The 24,989-nt window shown below is 37.9% G+C and overlaps 1 protein-coding gene across 2 annotated transcripts; it reads right to left on the bottom strand.

The window, feature by feature from the left end:
- GLDN (gliomedin) lies at window positions 1-23,342 on the bottom strand. 2 transcript variants are annotated; one of them, XM_062584169.1, is made up of 10 exons: window positions 23,052-23,342; window positions 17,912-17,963; window positions 15,696-15,713; window positions 14,580-14,687; window positions 12,098-12,244; window positions 11,247-11,375; window positions 6,045-6,125; window positions 5,836-5,961; window positions 4,776-4,926; window positions 1-1,374 (listed from the first exon to the last, which is right to left on the bottom strand). In XM_062584169.1, the coding sequence occupies exons 1-10, from the start codon at window positions 23,340-23,342 to the stop codon at window positions 915-917; spliced, it is 1,563 nt and encodes a 520-aa protein (XP_062440153.1). In that variant the 3' UTR covers window positions 1-914. The 2 variants fall into 2 exon arrangements, with proteins under 2 accessions (XP_062440153.1, XP_062440154.1); XM_062584170.1 differs by lacking the exon at window positions 23,052-23,342 and adding an exon at window positions 22,887-22,951 and having other exon boundaries at window positions 2-1,374.
- Between the last annotated feature and the right edge of the window lie 1,647 nt (window positions 23,343-24,989).

The following is a 24,989-nucleotide window of genomic DNA, read 5'->3' on the forward strand; positions in this document are numbered from 1 at the left end:
TCCCAAGCAGTTGATGAATGGGGAAAAGATTTATTAGAAATAAAACTGTACAAGCAAGTTAGTTATACTTCCATGAAATGGTATAGTTTACATACAAGTGAGGAGGAAGGAGGAGTCTGCAGCTACACAAGCAACTCAAACTGTTAAAAATGGTGTTTTAATCTTACATTTTTACATCTTTAATCAATCTTTCATCAATTTGTATCCAATTACTTTCCTTCCCTGTCACTCAACACAATTTCACATACTTCAATGATACTTGATAATGCTATCATTTGCATTTTCCTTGTAGTCCAGTAATTTTGCTTTTGCTTATATAACAGTTGGTCAGACTTACCAATTCAAATTTCTGTTTTTTTTTCCTATGTAAAGAAAGAACTGTTTCCATCCCCATTGTTTTTAACAGCTGTATATCATTGTCAAAAAACTTCACAGAGTCAGTGGAAAGTATTAAGTGAAAATGACAGAGAAATGTATTTGTACACTACAAAAGTTCATTATTTAGACATTTATACTAAGCCATAATCACTGACTGGAAAATGATTGCAGATAAGGTAATTGAAACTGCAAGTTAAAAATAGTCACTGCTGAACACATGACTTTGGAATAATCAGTGTACATTAAATGTAATTATAGGCTGCATAACAGAGGAAAAAACAAAAGCAGGTCTCTGCTGGGTACCAGCTGCAATGTTGGACAGCTCTTCTCCTAGAAAAGCCAAGAATGGCCTGTATAATTTTAAGTGTATTTATACAAAGGGGTCTGATCTCCCTTTTATGCATGCATACAAGCCACCATCAGCCAACAGATGTGTACGGAGAAGTGAAGAGACCCACTGGCTGTGTAGATGATACAGCTTTAAATAATCTGTTCAGCTAAACATGGCTCCCATGACATGCCATTTTATAATACATTCATCTGCCAAAACGTACTGGGTATACCATTAAACTCCCATTCTCCCATGTATACAAGTTCTTATCTCTTAAACTGTATGAAAGCATAGCAAGAACAGACTGTGAAGAGCGTAACTCAAAGCTTGCATCAATCTGCTTCTCTTTTAGTAAATCAAAAGCAAAAGTTACTGTCATATCCTTAGTGTCAGTAACATACATAACTCCACATGCTATGAACGCGTTACCAGCCTTAGACTTAGGATATGTAGTGTTGATATGCCGAATGACTGAAAATGTTTCTTCATCAATATGTGCTACTATTATATTTTCATCAGTACTTGAGGCATATATAATCCAAAGACCCTTTTCATCCACTGCTACATTGAAATACGTCTTCGAGTTAGAAAAGAGGTAGTTACGACCGTGATATAAGGCATTTTCAATTGTCAGTGTGCCCGATGATGCTTTATCAAGCCCAAGTCTGAAATGAAATGAAATAAGTATTCAGTATATTGTGTTAAAAATTGTCTTTATACACTAGTTGGCTGAACTGATTCTGACTACATTGCTGTTGATAGTATTTGAGCTCAAGGCCCATTGTGACGTCTTTTAAGATGAAGTACCTCGCTCACAGAGCGCCTTCCAAAACACCATGAAAAAAGCTATATGCAGAAATTCCAAAGTAATAGCTAATCTAACGGGTGCACAGTAACATGGACCTCACTTTGATAGGTTTCTTTTTATTTAGTCTATGAACATTTTTGTTATCATCAAGATGAAAGCGGCCAACTAAAAGGAGGAATGGGTATGAAAATGAATTAGATAGTGAGTTAAGCACCACACTTGGTAAAGGTCTGTACAAAAATTTGCTTTCTACTAAGTGGGAACTGAAGGGAAAAAAATGTGATGGACAAAGCAGTGTGAATTCTGGGCAGGTTCACCTAGTCTTAGAGCTCCTCTTTCAAAAACAGTTCAGATAATACAGTGATTTGCTCAAATAAACATCAAAGGAATAAAAGTTCTACTTCTGTAGAACCAACATTGTGACCTCCCACTGGCCTCCATCAAGAGGGACTGAATATCTTACCTCTGATATATTAAAACTGTTTTTATTCCTTGAAATTCCTTAATAGGATGGTAATCTGAAAACAGCAGCCCTTAGCTGTTAAATTGAGTCCCTCTACTAGTTCAAGAGGGTAATCAGGTACTATAAGACACATTTGCAGTTAGCATTTAATTATTTAATAACACTGCACTTAAGCAAAGGCAGACAGAGTAAGCTTTACAGAATGCATTTCTTGATAAGATAATGAAGCACATTTAATAGTCTTGACTTTTAACTATATAGCTCAGTTCCTCAAACACAGAAAAAACATTATTACTCAATACAGATACAGTATCTGCAATAGTTCCAAATGTTTTCTGAAAAGACAGACTGAATGACAGGAACATCTTAGATCCAGCAACTGGCAACAGAAGGAAAAAGTACTGGAAGGATTATTTTTCTGTGGAAGAGATGTTGATAGGACAAACTGGAAAATCATGCTAACGCAATTCAAGCATTCAAGCAGCATGTTTTCCACAGCTTTTGTAAAGCTAATGTCTGCAGCAATTCCCTATTCCAGCATCAGGAGTATATCATTAAAAAAATGCCTCATGGCTGAAGAAACTTCTGGGAGATACACGTACCACCCAGTTATTCTTGTTACTCACTTCATATTTATAAATAATTTCATGCATGGGAAAGGCCTAAAAAGACAGGCACCCTTAGCAAGAACACTCCCAGAGAAATGCAGCTCGTGTTCAGGAGTTTTTCTAGACAGAGTTGACAAGATTTATTACAGATGTGCAAGATCAGCAGTACAGAGGACAACATCCTCTCTTTTTCCATTCCTGTTTTATGTGAAAATTCTAAAGGCAGCAGAGAAGACAGGTTTCGTCCTTGAGGTTCCCCCCCCCCCCCCCCATCAAGGCCAGTCTAGCCTAGCACTCCAAATGGGTCAAAAATTTATTAATCATCTGCCAGCTTGGAGTAAATGACAAAATGTAGTGCAATATTTCATCAACCACAGCAAAGCAAGCTACAAAGACACTTCCGTTCACTATGATGAATGAAGTCAACAAAAAAGAGTAGATATGGGAAAGCATGTTAGGAAACAGAGGAAGGAATGGAGCATTCATAACATAAGGGATGCGACCATTGAGAGAAAGCCAGCCAGAGGAGATCAGCAAAACCTAGTTTCTGACAGTAAGATGCAGAACTTTTTTTTATGTGTTTTTCAACATTTGCAATATCAGCCAGCCAAATCCTCACCTGTTCTTTACATTAAATACAAAAAATCCCTGAAGCATATCTTTTTCCAGCCCAAAATCAAGGACTTCACTATCACAGAGTTCATAGTGTCTACTCCTATCTGTGCTGGAGGTAAATAATCTTAGAGAAAACTGAACAGAAGGGCTATCTCTCAACAACTTCTCAGAGAAGTTCTCAGACTTTTACAGATAATCTGTGTTAGTCTCTACATGAAGGCAGTTCCCAATTAGTGGTACCCAAGTATGGGTTAGGAACCTCTGTCCTATCACTGTATTATTTAGACAGTGTTGGTTGTTTAAAAAACAAAACTCCCTGACAGTATTTAAAGAAGGTTGCTAAAAGGTGGGCATGTCTCTGGCAGAATAATTATTATACAATCCCAGCAGCTTGTTCGCATTCCTTGGCTTCCAAATGATAATAGGAAGAAGATGTTCACACCTGCTTGGGAAGAGACATCAAAGTATAGCAATGTTCTTGGCTCAAACATCAGAGTCATGTAAGGGAACTTGAAAGCAGATGCAATCTTTTGCTTGCCCTTGGATTGTCTGCATTTGGCTCTTCCCACAAGACGGCATTTTGTTTTTGATTTGTACTATCTGTCTCTGTCCTCAATAGAAAGTGAAGGAACATAGATGTAATTCCCAGTTCAATTTCAGGGAGACATTTTGGGACAGTTGTAGAAATTTCTGATTATGAGAAATCAATCAGTGGAGCCACTCCTCACTAATGGAATGTGCAATTCACTGGGTCACCATGTCCTCAGCTGATGCCTTAGTGTGTATCTCCACACTGGCAGCATTAGCCAACAACTTCTACTGGCTAAGAATGGTGCTATCTGAGCACAAGGCATTTATGGTGCAGAAGTAGGAAGCTCTGGAAAGCCAAGATGCTCCAAAGCAGGTTTCCACCATATAACCCTTCATTCTTCTCCCCTAAAATAGCACTGAACGAATTCCCACCCTGATGCAGGCACGAGCACCACTTACTTTCTTTATTTAAATTCCCTTTTCCTGAGCTCCAAATTCCTTAGTTCCCATTTCTTTCAGGTAGTTTTGAATACAGCCAGAAAGTGCAAGGACACTCAAAGCAACATAATGAATGTATAATGCAAGCCTACTGGAACCCAGGATATGCACAGAAAAATCAGTTGTCATCTCTGCACGTGACATCTTGTTAATCTTGAGGTCCAGTTGCCCCATGTGGATCATGTAGCTACTACAAAAGTTAACAACTTGGATGCAGCTCTAACAATATCTACAGAACTGGTAGAGCAGAGAAAAAGACCTGAACTACCTTCCCAGTTCCCTTCCTTCCCTCGGCATCTGAACACACAGACTGTATGGAAGGTCGGTGGCCCACATTCCAGTTACAGATGGGAAAGAATTAATAACTCTTTAAGTCAGTGATCATTCTCTCCATTCTTCCTACTCTAGACAGGCTCCAAAAGAAACAAAATGGTATAGAAAAGTCGTCTGCTTTTCCAACTGAGGTTCCTTTCCAACACTCTGAGCAATTGCTCCTGTTTCTAAAACATCGTTTGCCTTAAGCCAACTGTTTGACTTACTTACTTCAGAATGACATTGGTTCCTCCCTTTTGATAGTACAGATGATTGTTTTGTACTGCATGACCACATCCATAGAAGAACCCTGTGATGTTAATGATCCTGTAGCTGTCATTCAGCAACGCATTGGAATTCTCATATTCTTTTATAGAGTTTCCTAAATGGAGGGAACAACATGAGTTTAACAACTGGTTTATCTAAGTTCTGAAATTTCTACCTTAAATTTCAATCTCTACTAAAATTCAACAAGAATCAAGTTTCTGACAGACAAGCATATTTGTGTTTTCAGCACTGATTCAAAAACACTGGAACATGATAAAATAATCAAACACTAAAAATCTATATAGCTGTTTGTGTGCCTGCATTCCATTGACCTGATGGGCTCAAATTCTAAAAACAGTTGGCAAATACACATACCGTATTTCCTTTTTCCACTTAGGTCCTGGAAATTGTCCTGCACTAAGGATATGCCTTACTAAGCTGGAAGGCAAAATGCTTACATACAATTTAGGGAAGTAAAACCATAGGAAGCTGTTAAAAGAATACAGAGGCATGAACAACATGCATTTAAACTGGGATTTGTTAGGGAAAAAAAAATCCTAAAACTATTTTCAGAGTTAACATTGGATTCTGAAAATGTCTGAGAATAGTACAAATTATGAAAATTCTAAGACAAAAAGTCTGTAATCGTGTATATAATCACCTATCACACAGGTAATGTGGAAAACTTTCTGAAGATAGATGTGGGTAAAATAAATCAGACTTAACTAGAAATATTAATTTGGTAAGGTAAGAAATTTTTTTTTTTTTTTTTTTTTTTTTAAGTTTTAAACACTGGAACAGGTTGCCCAGAGAGGTTTTGGAGTCTCCATCCTTGGAGATATTCAAAACCCAACTAGACACAGTCCTGGGCAGCCTGCTCTAGTTGACCCTGCTTTAACAGAATGTTTGGACCAGATGATCTCGAGAGGTCCCTTCCAACTTCATCTATTCTGTGATTCTGTGAATTTAGAAAGCAATATTAATATACCACTAGACTTTTGATCAGTAACAATTTCTAATGTACCTGAAAAATGCATGGTAAGCCAAATCCTTTCATCACTTATATTTGCAGGTTCCCGCATCCAAGTTCCAAACGTTTGCTGTACACTGACAAGGTGAACAGGACTTCCTACAGATGTTATGACACATTCTAGAAGAAAAAAAGCACATCTCCATTATCTCTGATTTTAAAGCAGTAAGCAGTAGTTAGTCTTACTTTCTGTAGTAGATTACCGGGTTTTTTTGACTGATCACTGGTTCTATCTTCAGCTTTTCCAGCCAAAGTGTCATCATTTGGTACAGCACATGTCTCACCTAGAATTGAGAGAGAAGGGGTAAATAGCAATTTTCTACATTTGGCATTAACAGATAGGTATTTAGTAACTCTAGTAAATTTCTTACTTTTCAAAAAGTGTATTTTTTGTATTCAGAATAATTTATTAACATAATCACTCAGTATCTTCATCCAGTACTAGTGGATATGGGTATGTCCTTATTTGAATCTAAAATTCTGCAATTTTGGCACTTCACAAAGTTGATAATGAGAAGAGCTTTGGGAGCAAAACACCAACTCTTGACTCACTCAAATTTATCATCTAAAATAAATGCATAAATTCCACACAGAGAAATGGTTCTCCCTCCCTCCCCACTCTACTCCCCCCAAAAAAGTAGAAGTATTTTCCCCATCCCTCAGCTATTCAAAAGGTAGCTGGTTGGGTTTTTCCTTAGTAGTTGCTGTTAAAACAGTGCCTGAAGGAAATTACTTATGTTCTTTTTTCTATAAACCCAGAAAACTCTTTTGCCTTTTAAATAAAGCAAGACGTTTTATTTTGCTTGGAACAAAGAAAGAACAGTCCTCCACTCTGTGCTGACGATAACTTCATTTCGTTGCAGCCTTGTTCACTGATCCCGTTCTTACATCCCACCTCCTTACACAGCTCACACTGCCTGACAAGCAGGCTGCAAACTCTTTGGGCCATGCATTTTCATTACTGCTTTTCAATAGATCTCTGGGCTATACAGGACTATGATGAAGTTTAAATGGGCAGCATAGTAGCAAAAAGTGATATAACTGTAAAGTAATGCTGAAAGGGTAGTGTGACATTCAGGGAGAAAACAGACAGATTACATTGCACTGTTGTTTTCCCTGTAGGTTATATTCTCTCTATGTCATGCAGAAAGAAACTATTTCAAAACAGAGCAAGAACAAAATGTTTTTCTTTCATCCATTTATCAGGGATGTTTGGTGATATGACCTTAAAAGTTTGCAAGTGATCACAACATATTTCCCAAAAAAGGCACAACCAGACAATCCAAACCACAAGGAGATGAATGCCTATAGCCAGAATCTAGCAATCTCTCCAGATCCCTTTTCAGCTCCTATCTCAAAATAGTCTCAAAATACCTCATAAAAAAGAACTTGATCAGTAAAAATTAAGAAATTGCAATGCACAAGCTTATTTTCTTGGGCTAATTCTAATTGAGACAGTTAGCTGTAAGAGCAATTCCGCTAGACAACTAAGAGTTTGATACAGTCAAGAGGAGCAGATCAGTGTTTCTGGAGAAGCTAAGTGCACTGCTTGGATTTGAGAACATCTGCAATGTTCTCTGAGAAATTTCAACCGCATGAAAGAAAGCAACTAAACCTAAAAAAACAGTTTGCAATCAAAGCTTGCTTGGTGAAATTTTCATTGCTTTCTTTCCATCAAAAAAGATAAATATCTACTGGTTCTGAGCATAAAATATTCTGGCTGCAAGTAAGTAGTTTACAAGACAATAAAAATATTGATTTGGACTATCTGGGGCAGTAGGGAAGAGAAGGGAGGGAGGGAAGGAAAGGGCAAGGGAGAGAGAAACAGGAATGTTTGGTTTCTTTTAGGATTAGCAAACAGTACCATTGTGAGAAAATATACCTGAGCTTCCAACTCATATCTCTCTTCTGCTACAGAAATCAGGATTTTCTGTTTCAAAATTTTATCCAAATAAAACATTAAAATATTCTTATATTCTTATGTAAGAAGTTAGTTACAGTTGCAAAGCAGCATGTGTGTTCTCTTTTTGTTAAAAGGATATGAATATTTAACTTCCAGACTGCAAAAGCTGTTTTATTCTTTGAATTTTGATAATGAAGTCTCATCCAATTGCTCATAACAAGTAAATGCTAGCTGAGGAAAAATCTTTTCTGTGTAGAGTTATTTAAGCATAATTCACTTCAGTACATCAGGGTTTAAAATCTTTTAGAAATCCACCAAATAGCTTATCCTCTAAAGCCCCTCAGTCTCCTCCACACTTTAAAACAGGCCACCTATGTAAATTGCCATATATCTTGTACAGTAGTTCCTGCATTTCTGCATCTCAATCAGTATCATATTTCTGCTAAACATTGTAAGCATCCTTACAATGGCCTCCTTTCTAACACTTCAATATCCAGCATCTCCTGACTGAGGTTTTTACATGCTGCTACAATTACATGCTATATTGAAGAAGTAAGAGAGGGAGATAATTGATATATGTTCCATTCAGTATTAAACTTTCAGTGTAAATTGTTAATGGCTATAATAAAAAAAAAATTCATCTTAGCAAACTGTGCAGAACGATGGTTAGGAGGAAGGAAAATGTTAATGCACATACTAACTCTGGCCCGCTCAAAACTATAAGCTAAAATTGGCATTGCTAATGGTTAATCACAAATTACCTCCTTGCAGCAGACAATTTAGGTGCTAAAAAGCCTTAATACTGTGTACTTTGCCTACAAGGTAAAGGGCTGATGGTGTCAAACTGGCAGGAGAGAGAAAGATGGGAAAAGAGTATTTCAAATCCACTACCACCAAGAGCTTTTCTCTTAACACTGGAAAACTCTACCTGCCTCCCTGCATTTTTATCACTGGAGCATAAAATCACAACACTCTTTAACGGTGAGACATACTGATCAGATTGCATATTTCAGACTTAACTGCATGAAGTTTTTATGCTATTCACCTTTGGTATGCCTCTCAAGAAACTACATTCTCAATTACAAAAGAAAATCCACTTTACCAAACACTTTCAGAGATAACTCCCTTCTCTTCTAGCAATATGAAAGAGAAAAGACCAGTAACCAAGACATTTGTTGCTATTCTTTTATTGGATCACCCTGACCTCATGAAAAGCAAGACTTCCCATCCCCTCTTTATTTGAGAGGAAAGTTTGTCCCAGAACTTTAACAGTAGCAAGAGTAATTGGAAGCAGCAATCATCTTTGTCATCAAACGCACTTCTATCCAGTGTTTAAGGACAAGAACAGCAGAGGCCAGATCCAGTATGTAGGCGGAAATACGAAAGTTTGCTTCCACTCTCAAGGTGGTGTGAGCTAGAAATACAGTGCTGTTCTGCACCAGCTTCTTTACTTTCCATAATCAGCTGACAGCTTGAACAAGAATTTTCCAGTCACCACAATACCACATTGTTTGTAGCACCCACGTTCCTAAGTGTCCTAGCCACCAGCTCTATCTCATCTCCTAGTGCTAATTCTTCACTGTCAGGGAAAAAAGAGGGGGAAAAAAAGAAAGAAAAAAAAGAAAAAAGAAACACCTTGGACACTTCAAAGTCTTTTTTTTTTCTTTTAAAACAATTTTCAGGAATGTCAGATAACATTTCTGGCTAAAATTTTCAGAACCATCTAGCAACTTGGGACCTCTATCTTGAAATTTTCTTTAAAAAAGTTCCTAATATTCCCCCAAAAAATGAGTAGGGACAACCAACTGGCAGCTAAAATCATTTGGGGGGGGGGGGAATCAAACCCTTTCTTAAAGCTTTGGACCTCAAAACAGATTTTTTTGGAGCATTAGAACAACACATTACAGAGATTATATTTTCGGTGCTCTTGAAAGTAAAGTTCTTTAGGGAAGTTGCAAATACCATCACAGATAGCCTCAATATACTTGTTAACTTTTCAGAGACTATTCCCAATCATAAGCATGCAAAAAGAAACTTAAATCTGTCTGAAAAATCCAATCCAAAATGAAATTGATCTATAATAAATATCTGTAAAAGATATGCTAGAGAATGTATTTATTTTAGCATGTTTTTAGAAAATACAAGTTTTTGTATCGTGTTGACACCAATAAACAAAATGCTTAGCTAATATTAATATATTTAAATCCATACAAAGTTCATGGATGGAAGAAGTTCGGCATGGAAAAAAACATGCTTAGTACACTATGTATGTCAATACGTTTACAAAATAATGTGTAGACAGCAAGTTGCTTCCAACCTGCCACCTGCTAGTGGAGATCTATGCCAATTAAATTTCCTCCATATATGCTTCACACTGCAGAGGAAGTACTTCACTGATTAAAAATACATGCACATGCGCACACACACAAACACTTCATCTGAGGCATAATTTTAATCTATATGACAAAAAGAGCTTCTAAAACACTGATAGAAGTTGTGACATTAAACACTGACATGATTTTTAACATCCACAATATGAAATTCAATCCTGGTGGATTTACTGGTGTCTAGCATACCTGAAAATCATACCAAAGATACCTCATGGCAAACTTAATGTCAGCAGACAAATCAGTGACTAAAAAAACAAAACACCACCAAAACACCCCCCAAATCCCACCCCCCACCCCCCACCCCCTCCCCCCGCAAAAAAAAAAAAAAAAAAAAGACAGCTTTAGCAACAGCTTATTCAGGTTATAGTCTACCAACTGGCAGTCCAGAAACTCGGGCTATTTGCTGTACAATTCACAGCCAACTGCTGCAGCAGCTTGAAGTTTAATTTTTCCTTTCTGAATATTAGAATTAGTTGTAGTTCATAAGTGCAGCTACAGTAGAGCAAATAAAAGAGTCATGATCTACCTGTCACTTGAGATGACAAAACATCTGAGATAACGATAAATAGCAAAAACAGAAAAGAAGTAGAAATCTCCTTATTCCAAAAGTTATGCATTCTTTTGGACACAAAGTCTCAGAAAAGCCTTTTACCTTCCTCCAGCTTTTAAAAGTCTTAGTCAGTTCAGCTTAGTTCATTTCTGCCAATGACCAGGCATTTCATTACATAAAATTCATTTAATTATGCAGCCTAGTTAATAGGTGCTGTATTTACATATAATTTTAAAAATCAACATTTAAAAGCTAAAGATCTGAATAGCATTTCTCTTACTTTCCAAAACTACCCCTCTTAGCAGAAAACCCCACATGCAGGTACTTTGTCTAAGCATTAGAAGTAGACGTAAAAGAGAGAGAAACTATACTGGAGACAGCTTGCTGCCTCATCTAGATTTTATTTCAGCAAAACATTTAAGTATATGATCAGCTTTAAGTTTGTGCAGTTTTATTAAAGCCAACAAAATTAAAACATGCTTACTGCTTTGTGAGACTCAGAGCAACGAGTATAATACTGAACCTGTCAATAATACTAGAGAGAACAAAGAAAAGAACTAACCTGTGCATTTGCTGTTGTATATGTTCTCTTGAACCTGTGCTTTACCTTTACGCTTTCCTGGGGGTCCTGGAGGTCCTGGGGGCCCAGGTGGTCCAGGGGGCCCTGGCAGTCCAGGATCACCTTTTGCACCTGTGCACAAAACACAATATGATGTTGCAGACCTTGTAGGAAAATGGGCAACCTGCAGAGAACTGCAGGTGTCCACTGATATGATAAATTGGCAAGATCGCTAAAGCAGCCTCCCTTTTCTTAAAAAATTGCTATGTACAGGAACATAGCTCAGTAAACTCACTGGATGCTGTTTGGTAGGCAATGAACCATCTAGAATTTCAGAAGTTCTAACACAATTCATCTGTCTGGATTACAGGCATCTACAGTACTATAATTTAGGCAGCTTGTATTTTTGACTGTCATGTTGCTTCACTCACACACTCCTGAATAGAAATCTGCCCCTTACTTTCTAATAGGAAAAAAAAATGCACCGCAAAAAAGAGGAGGAGGAAATGAACTGTCTAAAAGCATACTGGGAAGGATGGAATTCACACGATCTCCAGCAAAAGCCTGAGTAGAAAAACTTCTGTGTAACTGCATTATAAAAGGAACATAATCCCCTGGGCAGTTCTTTTAACTTTCTGGAGCTACACACACACACTTGAGACTATTACAAAGGGATTCTAATATCTGAACTGTAGCAATACCCCAAAGCTCCACTGTGCATAAAGTGATCGTATTTGTTAGTGCTACTTTTGTTGACCACATTCAAGCTGCAAAAACAGAGTACTTTTTTTTTTTCTTTTTTTTTTTTTCCTGTACACTGTTCCAGAAAAGCTCCTAGGAGCACTTCTTCCTACCTTCTAATATCACATCGTTATTTGCATCTCCTTTTTCACCCTTTGCTCCTCTTGCACCTTTTCCTCCTGGCATACCATCCTTGCCAGGTAAACCCATTTCTCCAGGTTCTCCTTTTGCTCCTTGATCACCTTTTGGTCCTGGGACACCTAGAAATAAAAGCATTGCAATACTAACAAACTGTTCCACTAATAAGCATATTTTGTAAAGTCAGCATACACATTTTTTTAAATACAAAACATATTCACCTTATTCGGATTTTTTTCTCCCTAAATTTAACTGTGTAGGTATAATTTGTTTTGCTTTTTAAACAAACGTAGCAAAACAGCATACAATCCATCAGGTGCAAGTACTACATTCTTTACGTAGTATTCTCCAAGTTTTGTGTATGAGATATAGAGAGACCTGACCCCTGCTAACAGTGGCTGGAGCATTCTTGGATAAGTAGGAATACTAAGAAAAAGTATGAAGTAATATATCTAGATGTCAGTAACATATTGGTAACAGCTGTGATCTGTAAGGCATTAAAGGGCATTTTCATGGCTCCTCTAGACTTTTTCTTAATGTAATTAATTACACTTTAACATTTCAACATTTAACATGTTCATAAAAAAGAACACCTTAATTTCCTTAAGAAGTACCTTCCTTGCACTTTTGACATGTTCCACTGTTCCAACAGACCACAGATTTAGTTAACTAGTAATATCTTCACATAGCTACTATACTTGCCTTTAAACTTGTTATCAGAATGAATAATCAGTCCATATACTTTATGCATTTGATCATTTGGTAACATATCATATTGAAAAAGATACTCAACAGTTTGTCCTGTATGATCTCAGTTGGAACCTTTTCCAAAAAGGAAAACAATGGTGTGTTGGTACAGTTGACCTATCAACATTTGGCACAGTCTGCTTCTATGGCAGCTAATGTTTTCCCACTTTAGAAGAAAGAAATGCAACAACTGTACTAGAAGAAGTATGAGTGTTCTTACAGGCACAGGTTAGAAATAAAATCAAGTTTGTTAACACTTGAGAAGAAAATGCTTGTTCTTCTACTTATGATTCAATTATTTAAATTGATTTTGTGGAACCAGAAACAGAATGTCAGTTTTGGGGTAAAATCTGAAATGTGTCTTTGGCACAATTGCCACTACATTCTCTGAAGACAGGTTCTCAACTTCCATTCTCCAAATTTAAAATTTGTTGAGAAATACTAAAGAACATGTACTGTCTGAAACCACAGTAGAAAATCATCCCACCTGTACCTGCCAGCAAGCCCACATGTCAAGGTGCAAAGTTAGAATAACAAATAGGCTACTATAAATATCTACCTGCTAACATCAGCCCGTCCACTCAGCAGCATGCCCTTCCTCTTCTCCATTCCCCACGCAGTACTACCATTCTGATGCCCTTCTGTCTCCTCACTCTCCTAGCGTGCACAACCCACTTTCTTCTCACTCTGCCTTGAAGACACTGAGTTTCAGTATTTACTTGCAAGGAGTTGTTGTGCATCAGATAAATCAATAGATAAACCAATGACTGCTTTGCAGTTTACAGCCGCTGAGCCCAGTAACTACCTACCTGCCATTTCAGCTACTGCACAGTGATGGATCTAACATGCTGGGTCTACGGCCCTTCTCAATATTCAGCCTTTGCTCTGTCCTGTTTTGTCACATGCTGATGAGCCAGACAGCTAACAGACAACAGCACTTCTGCTGCTGGTCCTCTCTATTCTTTGTAGAAACATGTCACAGTGAACACAGTAAGGCAGGCCAAACAATTTCCTTGATCAGCATGTAAAATCGCTTGTGGACTGCATGTGGCCCATGGACTATTGAGTAGAGCTGATAAATCTGTTGGAGTCAATTACATTACAATAGTACCTGGACACCCTGCAGGATTTAGACACTGCTGCATCAAGAAATTTAGCTGACACTAACAAAACCTACTCCAAGAGTTTAAAGCCTAAATGAACAGTATAGAAAGCAAGAAAAATATGGAAATATGCTACTCCTTTCTCCAGCCATAATTATTAAGTTTCTGGAATCCAAAGTATCCCCAGCCGTAACTATTATGTATCTGGAACCCAAAGCAAGGGTTACCATAAAAATACGGTAACATTTAACGATGCCCACCCACAAACTCTGAGTTTGGGGATTTTCTTTTTTTAAGCCATCTGAAGCTCAGGTACCCTTATGTCAACAGGTTAAAGGAATAGAAATATTCTTACAATGACAGTATTTACTAGCAACTTCATAATACTGAGATTCAGTTAATTTCCTCTCTGTGGAATAAATCAGAAGTAACCTACAAAAAGTCAGTGTAAGACAAAAGATGTTACTTCTTTCAGCAAGGGCAGAATTATGTAATATGTAAATTCTTCCTATACACTGAAAGCCTGTACAAAGGTCTAAAAGTAACTGCATTTGAACAGAACAGTACGGAAGGATTTTTAACAAAGAAAATCAAAAACTAAAAATACCTATTTTTCCTCTTTTCCCATTTAATCCGGGTTCACCCTTTTGTCCTGGTATACCTGGAGCTCCATCTGATCCATTGTAGCCAGGCAATCCATCCAGTCCAGGAGGCCCTGGACAGAACAAACAGCATAACTGAATTTTCACTGTTAAACGCAATTAATTCTTAAAACCATTGTATTTATTAGTCACTATTAGACAATTGTCCATTATTTGCTATGCCAATACAGTATAACCCTTTTTGTTTGTTTTGTTTTTAAACAGTTAACTATAGCACCAAACTTACGGTGAGTATTTACTCTGCATAAGAAAATTGTCTCCAAAATGATTGCTGTACACATTCTGCATTAAGGCCACAACATATCAACCTTTTGAATGCTGCTTCTGGGACAAACTCAGTGGAACCCATCCTGTTCCTCATTCTGTCAGTGATTGTAACATCCTCCATAAGCCACATAAGCTTTAACATTGCTTCTGACATCAGCCTGCCTAACGTAACACAAGCATTTACCTACTTATCAAGAATACTGTGGTTGGCTTGATATAGGAGACTTTTTTTCCTTCCATTGTCTCTACCTGAACCCCACAAACAAAAAGTATCTGATACCTTTCTGATAAAGATGATGATTCTAAGCAGACACACAGGGGAAAAAAAGCAGGGAAACAACAAAGCAAGTAGCCATTCATATAGCCTAGCAACCACTTCTTGACTGAGAGCAGAAAGAGAATTAAATAAGAAAAACAGAGAATTTTTATGAAAAAGAAAAATCACTAACCAAAATTATTTACTCTTTTTTATCTACTCATCTCCTCAGCTAAGTGCAGCTTAATGTCAATTCTATCTGGTTTTGATCAAATACATTTTAGCAAGTGTAAAACTATTCCACTCCCTCCAATAGTGGAGGAAGTAATACCTATAGTACCTAAAGCCTTCTACCTCTCCGAAGGGACACAAGCTGACCTAAGTACAGAAATTTAAAAAGCAGTCATTCAATCCTCCTTCATTCTAATTAGCAAAGGAAGATTATTCTGTAAAAGTTACTTTTCTACATTTCAGCGTTTTATAACAGCAACTATTTCAATTATCCAAAAATGTCACTGCAATTGTGAAAGTATCTTACCTGGGGGACCTGGGGGACCTCCATCAAGAAAAGCAGAAGAACACAAGAAAGAGAAGAAATAGTAAGATTAACCTAGCAAGAAAACAGAAATCAATTCCAAATTTAACTGATTAGCATTAGATTAGAAGAGTAAAGGAATAAAAAGCCCTTCAGATTTCAAAATACATATCTATGGATTTAGCTGGTTTGTATTAAAATTAATAATGAGACACTAGCACAAACTCAGCTAGACTTACTGAAAGACTATCCTTATAAGCAGTTATATACACAAACCTTCTGCAAATTTCAAATGATAAAGGTTTAATAAGCAACCTCTAAAGCCTAATCTCGTTACCAGGGGTTTACATGCCTTCCCAATGCCATGCACCTGAGTCATCCAGCAATTATTATATTTCCAATATATAAGGGTCTCTAAAATCTTTTTATAGGAGTTGAATAGCTTTACAGTAATGATGAATGTCATGATTAAAAATCCTGTAGAAAATACACATTAAAAACACACTTCCCTCTGTTTTTTTCACATATTTCACCACAGTTCAGGATTCAGACTATTTAAATAGAGGGAGAAAAAAAATCTGCCATTCCTATTAACTACACCTAAATCACAGTTGAGCTTTTTACATTTGATTGTTCTCTAGACAGGACCAGATTGCCCACATAAATGCACTGTATTTCAGCAACATGTACTACATGAAAATTCATCTTGTTCACTCTGACTTTAGTTCAAGGACAGGGCCTTAATGAGAAGGAAGCATAGCAGGCAAGAGTAAGACATTAACCAAAAATGTTTCTGTAACAAGATTTGTGTGACCTCCAATACACACTAGTTAAAAACTAGGGAAAATTATTAGGATACAAAGAAAGGTGCTTGCTGCAATTAAAGAACCAAATTAATTCTGCAAACATTTCTATCCAGCTGACTGGATAGAATACCGCCTTGTTTCAAGAAAAACTCAAACAGAGAACTGTAGAAATTATAAGATTTCCCCTAAAGATAACAAATTTCAGCATTAATTAGAAAGCATTATGAGTAAAGTGAAAAGCATTTTATAATACTATTACAGAGATGATCACTTTTAATCAGTACAGACAGTAATGTCAGTTAATAACTGTCTGCCAATTTTCCACTAAGTGACCATAGTTTCCATGCTGTGCATGTAATGTCCATTAGTGCCTTCAATTACTTTGTCATCTCAAATTCTGAAGCTCCTGATTATCCTCTTATCAGCATAAGATAAATAAGAAATGGGCTTTAAAAGTAGTAAATGTCACAGAGTTAGAGTAGAGAAAGCCAGTATTAGAGAGAGACACAATTTAACTGTGTGGAGAGCACAATTTAGTTGCATCAAGAGAGCAAAGAGGTGCCAAAGGCACCAAACTGCATGAATTCAGAATTCTGGAGCTCAAAGAAACACACATTTATGCTGTCTGTGGTTCAGCCTCTGCTACAAGCAGAATTTACCTGCAATTTCAGAAGCAGCATTTAACATCTGTCTATACTATGGTAATTCTTGCTTGTGTTAAAATCAGTACGCCGGACAGCAAGTGAAGTATTTTTCTTAAACTCATAAATAGTGGCTGATTTCCAATCTTCTCATTTTCAACAAGAATACACAGCTCAGTCCATTATCATCTTCAAAGCCCTTATATTGGCTACTACTTGACATTTTCAACACCAAATCACAAAGAAACTTCTCACATCTTCTGGTGCCCAAGCCATCACCTATTTCAAGTTCCCACAGGTACGTGAAATCAGACAACCTGTTATCACACTCTTGTAGCAGGGAAGGAGATTGCTTACCTAAGTCCCACCACTCCACAGGAACTAGTACAATGGAAGTAAGTTTCCATAACTTATGTGTTCATTCCATGCTGTTCCTTTCATTGTAGGGACTCATACAAATATACCAAGACTAAATGTCAACCAGTATTTTAAATACTCACCTCTAATTAGCTTTGCTTATGAAAATTACATGGAAAATAAATAGATCCAGGTAACATAATTTCTTAAATTCCAGCATTTCTAATAAGCAGGTATAAATAAATCAAGAACTTACTACCTTTGTAAAATAAATTTATCTTTTTAAAATAAATAATCCAAACAATATGCAGATTCTGACAGAGTAAATAGCATATTTCTATGACATTCTAAATTGTACTTCAAGTTCTCTGTTGTAGTTTGGTATTCCTAAAGGGAAAAACAGCGGCAGACATACCTGTTAAGCATATCCCTTTTGTGCTGTTACATAAATCCACCATCACTCGGACCTAGCATTTCAAAGAATATAAAGTTCAAAACAATGCATGCCACAACAATTCAAAGAAAATAATCCAGTTTACATTGGCTACAGAAATCATACAGAAAACAAAGATGTAATTGTCTACTTTTTGCTTACAATAACAAAATATTTAGGACTCTATTTTAACATTGTGACACTGTCTCTTTAGGCAGTGATTCTCTTGTAGACATTTGCTCTATGTACCTCATTTTAAACCTTACTGAAGAAGTTCTTACTGGTAAGAAAATATTGGGCAGACAACTTTGTGTATTATGCATTAAGATTTACATTTTACTGCAATTAAAATGCATGTTGTTGCTCATGCATGGCTCTATCAGTGGAACGTATTAAAAGCCAGAATCAGCCAGTAAGTGTTTAGTTCAAACATATTTTATAGGTATATCAAATGATGGATATTTTTCCAACAAAGCAAATCCAATGTGAAAGGTGAGCTATGTTCCAAGAAAGTCATTTTTTTTACCTTAGAATAACCTAGATTTGTGAAGTTGGAATGGACCTTCATATCCATTCAAAATAATAAAATTGAGTAATGACACATTTCATAAAACCAAGCTGGAGGAGGTGAATTCATACACATGCTTTTTATCTAGAGTGGACCAAAATTTATCAACTAAAAGGTCATCTTTACAAAATACATTATAAGTTTTTGATATTTGCTTCTATATTTCTTCCTAATTTATATTTTTAAACACATATGCAGGTTCTTAATGCAACACTCAGTCCTGCAAAGTAATGAACTCTCTGACTTCCTACAGACTTTAATGATAGCTGATAGTATCGATCGTACATGATCAAAGAGTCATTATGCAAATGGTTAGGCTACCATTCCACAGATGAACTTCTTGACCATCATAAAGTAGTTCTTTTCCTTTCCATCATAAGCAGGCTTTTAACTTTATTTTTTATCTTCATGTTAATGTTTTGTGCATTTTGTCCCTTGAGCAGCCTGGTCTTACATAAGTCAGCCCTGTTTCAAGTGAGGAGCTGGAACTCCAACTGATTGTATACTTGATTGCATATTCTTACGTTGCCAATATAAACTTATCAGTTCCTCAGAGTTGTGTTAGATTGACCCACATGTCATCACCAAAGCTAAGACATCATTCAGTTTAGCACAATAGAGCAAACTGGAACTCAACGGGCAAGAAGAGCAAGTTAACCTTGTATACCCAGTAATTCAGCATGCAGGGAGGTGTACACTATTCTCTGTATTTGTATTTGGGTTGCTGATAAAGCTTTACAGCTATTTCTATCTATAACAGCAAATATTTGCAACAAAGCTTTATCAGTCAAAGTGCTAGTCTGTTGGCATAGCTGTATTTCCACTGGGCACGCTTCACTGTTAAGGCAGATTGTCTTTCCAGCCTAAAAGACACTCTAGGATAGATGAGGCCTAGAAAAATGTTCCTGAAGACTTTGTGTATGCTTGTACAGGCTTCTGATGTACTAAGATCTCATCACATTTGCAGAAAGCCTGAATTAAAAACCCAGAAGTGAACCGTACATTTTGACTAGGCAGATATTCATGTTATGTCCTGCGTGCTGAGAAACAATGCTATAAAATGTTTTGCAACTCATCAAAACATCCAATAGAAATAAGAATATTACAAAAATGAGCACAAGAACTGCCTCAGCTCTCTAAGGGAAAGTCTAACTTCTGTAGTCAAAGAGGGAAGACAGGCCTTTACAATATATGGTAATTTATGAACATTTCTACATAGAGAGTTGCACTTTTATTCAGCTTTGTACAATTGCTTTATTTACAAATAATAGACTACACTAGTCTCAAAATAGAGAGCAAGCATAACTTAATATGAAGGGCAAAGATTTGTTTATTCCTAGCACCTAAGTTTATTTGCCACTGTCAATCCTTATTTTTGTAATTAATGCATCATTAGCTCAAATGACTAATGTAATAGATTCAAATAAATGAAAATTATTTTGATGGCATGTCTATTTTTGCTGAAAAAAATTAAACTATATTTGATTACAGATTTCAATTCTGTCAAATACACTGGATTCCAGATTGTACTGAAAAAGCTTTTATGTTCTGAAGTTTTAGACTCAATTTTTATTTAGCAAAGAGCTAATTGCTTTTGCATATCAGAATTTGTTTTTCTCTTCCTCTCACCCCTCAGAAGAGCTTCGTTTCTACACTATAATTTATAGAATACATGATGTCCAAGTGCTTTTTTTAAAAAAAAAAAAAAAAAAAAAATCAAACTGCGTTTTAATCTAAATGGTTTTGTTGAGATGGCTGATGTAATTACAGCCCAATTTGGAGCCTTCCAGTTATCTCAACAGCATTATTTTTGCTGATTGGGGCAATCCAAGTGACGTTAACAACATAACACTCTAGAACTGAATGTGCTGTAACAGCCTACATCAGAATCTCCAGCTTAATCACGGAAAGGTTATTACATCATCCTCCTAATCAACCAGCATCATATTTGCCAAGAAAGGAACAGGTGTGAGTATCTTGTTTAAATCCGATAAACACAGTATTTTTCCTCAAGAAAGAGGAGAAAAAGTGAGAAACAATGTAAACTATGAAGCAACTATTCAGATAATTAAAGAGATACCCACAGGCCACCACCTCTTCCAGCATTTTAAATCCCATTTTTAAAGTCACTGCTCACAGCCTTCCTGGACTGCTACCCTCCCATCAGTCCTTCTGCAGCAGCAGATTTGCCAATTTCCTATTCTTTTTCTTTTAAAAATAAAAACCATTATCAAAAAGCACAAAACCAACACCATACCATGCTATTGAAGCTGAAATATGATTTTTGATGTCTAAAGTTATTTCAAAGATTCTTGAATGTTTTCCACAAAACCATTTTTTCCCCAACCAGCTGTTGTATACAGCTGTAAGATATTTATACTTGTTAAATATCAATAGGTGCAGAAATAATTTCTACTAGAAGAGAGATGCTGCTCAAGCAAGAGCTCCATTTGAGGCCCACATTCCGCAGAGCCCCGGAGCATCCCTGTAAATGCCACTGACACAACAGAAACCATCCCGTGGCCCATAAAGACCTTTAGCTCGTGCCATAGAGTCCTCAGGTCTTCATATTAGAGCAAATATAAAAATGGAGAAGGGGATTGAGAATTCTTCTAAGGAATTTTCCCTCGAGCAAGGGAGATTGCACGCAGTTATGCACTTTTCTAAGAAGCAGCCAAAATGAAAAATATTTAACAAAAGTTTTGTAAGAAAAGCCACAAAAAAACCCAAGCAAACTCCCTATAGTGTATGTACATTTAAATGAAGCATGTCTTACGCAGCAGCAGCAGCCACAGTGTTAATTTACATGGAGAAGTTGTGCAAGTGAACATGTCACACACTATTAAAATATGCATCATGTCACTCTGCTACTTGGAGAGAGCAATAAAATTCATTTCAGCTATATCTTCTACTTGATGAGAGATCAGCATGCTTAACTGCCGGTGCCAAAACTACCTAAGCATCCCAATAATGACCCAGTCCGGAGCACCTAACAGCAAATTGAACCAACAGTGCCCAGTCTCTGCCAGGATCTGAATCTTTTCTGTGATAATTTTGTTTGCGGATCCTTTGCATTCAAAGCAGCAATTCATATCCGATAGAACAAACGGAGCTCTAACTGCGAAACACAAAGAGGATTTGTTAAGAGAAATAGGAAGAAGTTTGGCCAAATAGCCAAATGTTTTGGTGAAGAATTCAGCTACAGTACACAAAATCATTTGACAGATGCAGCATAATTTTGTAACATTATCTGATCAAAAAAAACTAAGAAAACATTCTATTTTTTTCAGTTTTTTTCTTACATGTTTCTACCAAGTCATCCAAGTTTTCTAATCTGAAATAGCTCTGCCCAGTAACAGAAACACAAAAATGTGAAAAAACTTATTTACATTTCACTCTAACCAAAAATAAAGCTTTACATTTGTTTCTGAACTGACAAAGAAATGAAAGACATGTTATTCAGATTACTTCAAGTTCCTTTTGAGTACAAAGCCACGTGATTTTAAGACTCCAGGAAATAAATTACTCTAGCCTGGGCTTCAGCAGGGGGTTTCCTTGTTGCTGCAACCCTGTCTAACATGCTCTAGGTCACCCTGCTTGAGCAGGGGGGTTGTAGGTTGGACTAGATGATCTCCAGAGGTCCCTTCCAACCTCACCAATTCTATGATATTAAGATACATGCAGTCCAGTGAAAAAAGGTTGTGATGTCAGCAAGTCAAATTAGAAACTAGCACAGAGTATCTTATACCTTTCAATGTGCCATACTACCAAAAATAAAAACCATGTTCTTCTAATTGCAGAGGTCTTGTACTACAAACTCTGAATTCAAAGTACAAGACATAAATGTCCATTGCAAAAAAAAAAAAACGAAAACAAAAAACACCCACAAATCCTACATCCTAAAACCCCCAAATAATTGCATTACCACACTTCCATGCTATAAACACCTATACCCCACAATTTTAATAACTAACAACTTCACAGGTGTTATCACTGTAAAATTATCCCTACAATAGCCTATTAACAATAGTTTCAGTGGAATGTTACTGCAAAATTATTTTCTGTTAGTAATTTTTAAAATTAGTAGGCTACAGATGGGGGATTCTGTTAGTGATACAGAGATGTAAAAATCTGAAACCTCAGAATCTTGAAGGCTTTCTGACTTTTAAGTAAATTTCTGTAGAAGTTTCATTAAATCTGTTATTAGTGAATGATTTAGCTACATTTATTGACCTAACCGTCATTTTAAAACTTTGAGGGTAACCTGCAAAATACAGGATCTGCCACCTATATATGGCCTCAGCATTTACAAACTGCACTGACCACTGTCAATGTCTCTTAGTAAGTCTAGTGCCTGCAAAAAGCATTAAGAAACACGTGTTTTCGCACGTTCTCCAGCCTCCAGCAGCAGGAGTGGGCCAGACCCGGCAGGGCAAGCGAGGTCTGCACCGCGCCCTGCAGGCCGCCTCGGCAGAGCCGGGGCCAGCCCTGCCCGGGCGCCCCGCAGCGCGGCCGCTGCCTCCCCGCGCCGGCGGCCCGGCGCCGCCGCCCTACCGGCACCATGGAGTAGGTCAGCATCAGGAGCATCTCGTCGTTCTCGGCGCGCACGTGGCCGCGGCGGCTCCGCCTGCTGCGGGCGGCCGCGGGCGGCGCTGCCCCGGCGCCCGGCGGGGCGCGCACGGAGCCGTCGGCCGCGGGGGGCCGCGCCGCCTCCAGCTCCCGCAGCGCCGCGCCCAGCTCCCGCCACTGCGCCAGGAGGAAGAGCGTCCCGGCGGCGCTGAGCGCCGAGAGCAGCCCCAGCGCGGCCAGCAGGCACCGCAGCGCCCGCCCGCCCGCCGCCTCCATCGCCGCGGGGTGGCTGCGCGCCGGCGAGCCGCTGCCGGCGGGGAGGGTTTATATCCCCCGGCGCCGGGGGCCGCAGCCCGGGCGGAGGGAGTGGCGCTGGGGCCGGGGGCGGCGGGCCGGGGCAGCGGCGAGGAGAGCGAGGAAGGGCGACGGCGGTGAGCAGAGCACCGCCGAGAGCGGGGGCACCCGGGCTCGGGGCAGCTGATCTGCCCTCTCGCGCACGTCCCCTCCCGGGAAAACTGGGCTGCGCTGGAAGCTGCAGCACGGTCACTTCCAGGGGGAAACAGCATTTACCGCCTATTCCCATGCTCACAACTTTTAAATGACTCAAATTATACACGACTTTCTCCACGCAGAGCCTCCTTCCCTGCTTCCCCCAAAGCTACGATGCGGGCAGTAAGCAACACTGCATCGCAGAAATCACTCCTCTATACGCTGGCAGCCACTCTGCAGTTCATAAGATCACTTTGCTATCTGGGAATATCACGTGCAATTCACTAGTAACACTTCATGTACTACCACAGATGTACAAGTCTGGGCTTTTTCAAAATTATTCTTGCAACCTTTCTATAATATGCAATAGCTTTACTTGATATGTAACAAATTTTGTTCCCATTCGCTTTATAGTAAATGTATGAAAATGAATTATCCAGAGTTTCACCATTGTAAACCAGCACAGAATTTGACCAACTATGAAGACTTCATAAAAAAATGTCTCTAAACTAAAAAGAACATTTTTAGAAAAGTTTTAAGTTGCAGGCCAAAGCAGTGCTTTCTGTCACTGTTACTATCCCAAACTGATCTCAAGAAATCTGCACCTTTTGAGCTCCAAGTTTCTTAAAAAAGAGGTTCTTTGCACTTGGTCTTCACCTTGTCAGAAGGATGGTCCTCACTGGTTCTCTAGAGATTTCTGTGATTGATTAGGCAAAACATTTAACCTTTATTTTAACTACACTTTTGACCTGCAAATTTATGCCAACCCCACAGTGCATTCAAGGGTCAAATGCAGATGTTTGAACCTAATATAGGCAGTTCTGCTCCAATCAGTTAAACAACGCAGAGAAGCCAGAACAAGAAAACAACTCTACCACGTTAAAATTCTTATCTCCCTGGTTAAAAAAAAAATGTTAAAAAAAAAGCATTGGTTTTTCAGGTATCACACTGCAAACAGAGCTAGTTTCCACCTTCTTTATGAAATTAGCAGGATGGCTTTAGGCAAAGTGGGATTAAATTAAAGTGACAAAAGCATCATTCCATCTCATCCTGTAATGAGTTAAGTGAGAAAAATATCATCATACTTCCACAGAAGTAAGGCTCACCAGCGCACTAATCTCTTTCCTAAGCAAACTCTGAGGACAGGTATCCTATGCAATCCTTGCACAAATTTGAAAATGCGCTCTTGCATTTGCTGTAATGCAGGATCACAGGGATCTCTCTTATAGCTCATACACATTGCAAATACATATAAAATGATGACTCAAGCCTGTATTGCAAATGTATTAGGAAAAATTGTATTTCACTGTATTGTGCAACTATGTGCTAACTTAGGAACCATTTCACACTATCTCAGATCTATTTTGTTTAACTTCTGTTAGATAGATCAGAGTAAGTTTTTCAGCCTTTACCATACCAAAATAAATAAATAAA

The sequence above is a fragment of the Rhea pennata genome, chromosome 10 (genome assembly GCF_028389875.1).
Source record: "Rhea pennata isolate bPtePen1 chromosome 10, bPtePen1.pri, whole genome shotgun sequence".
In the NCBI taxonomy this organism is placed as follows: Eukaryota; Metazoa; Chordata; class Aves; order Rheiformes; family Rheidae; genus Rhea; species Rhea pennata.

Excerpts from the sequence above, each read along its gene's own strand:
- GLDN (XM_062584169.1), bottom strand. The coding sequence starts at position 23,342 with ATGGAGGCGGCGGGCGGGCGGGCGCTGCGGTGCCTGCTGGCCGCGCTG. Across the intron at positions 17,964-23,051 it reads TGACCTACTCCATGGTGCCG|GTCCGAGTGATGGTGGATTT; the intron begins GTAGGGCGGCGG and ends TTGAAATGCTAG. Across the intron at positions 6,126-11,246 it reads ATACAACAGCAAATGCACAG|GTGAGACATGTGCTGTACCA; the intron begins GTTAGTTCTTTT and ends TCTCAATTCTAG.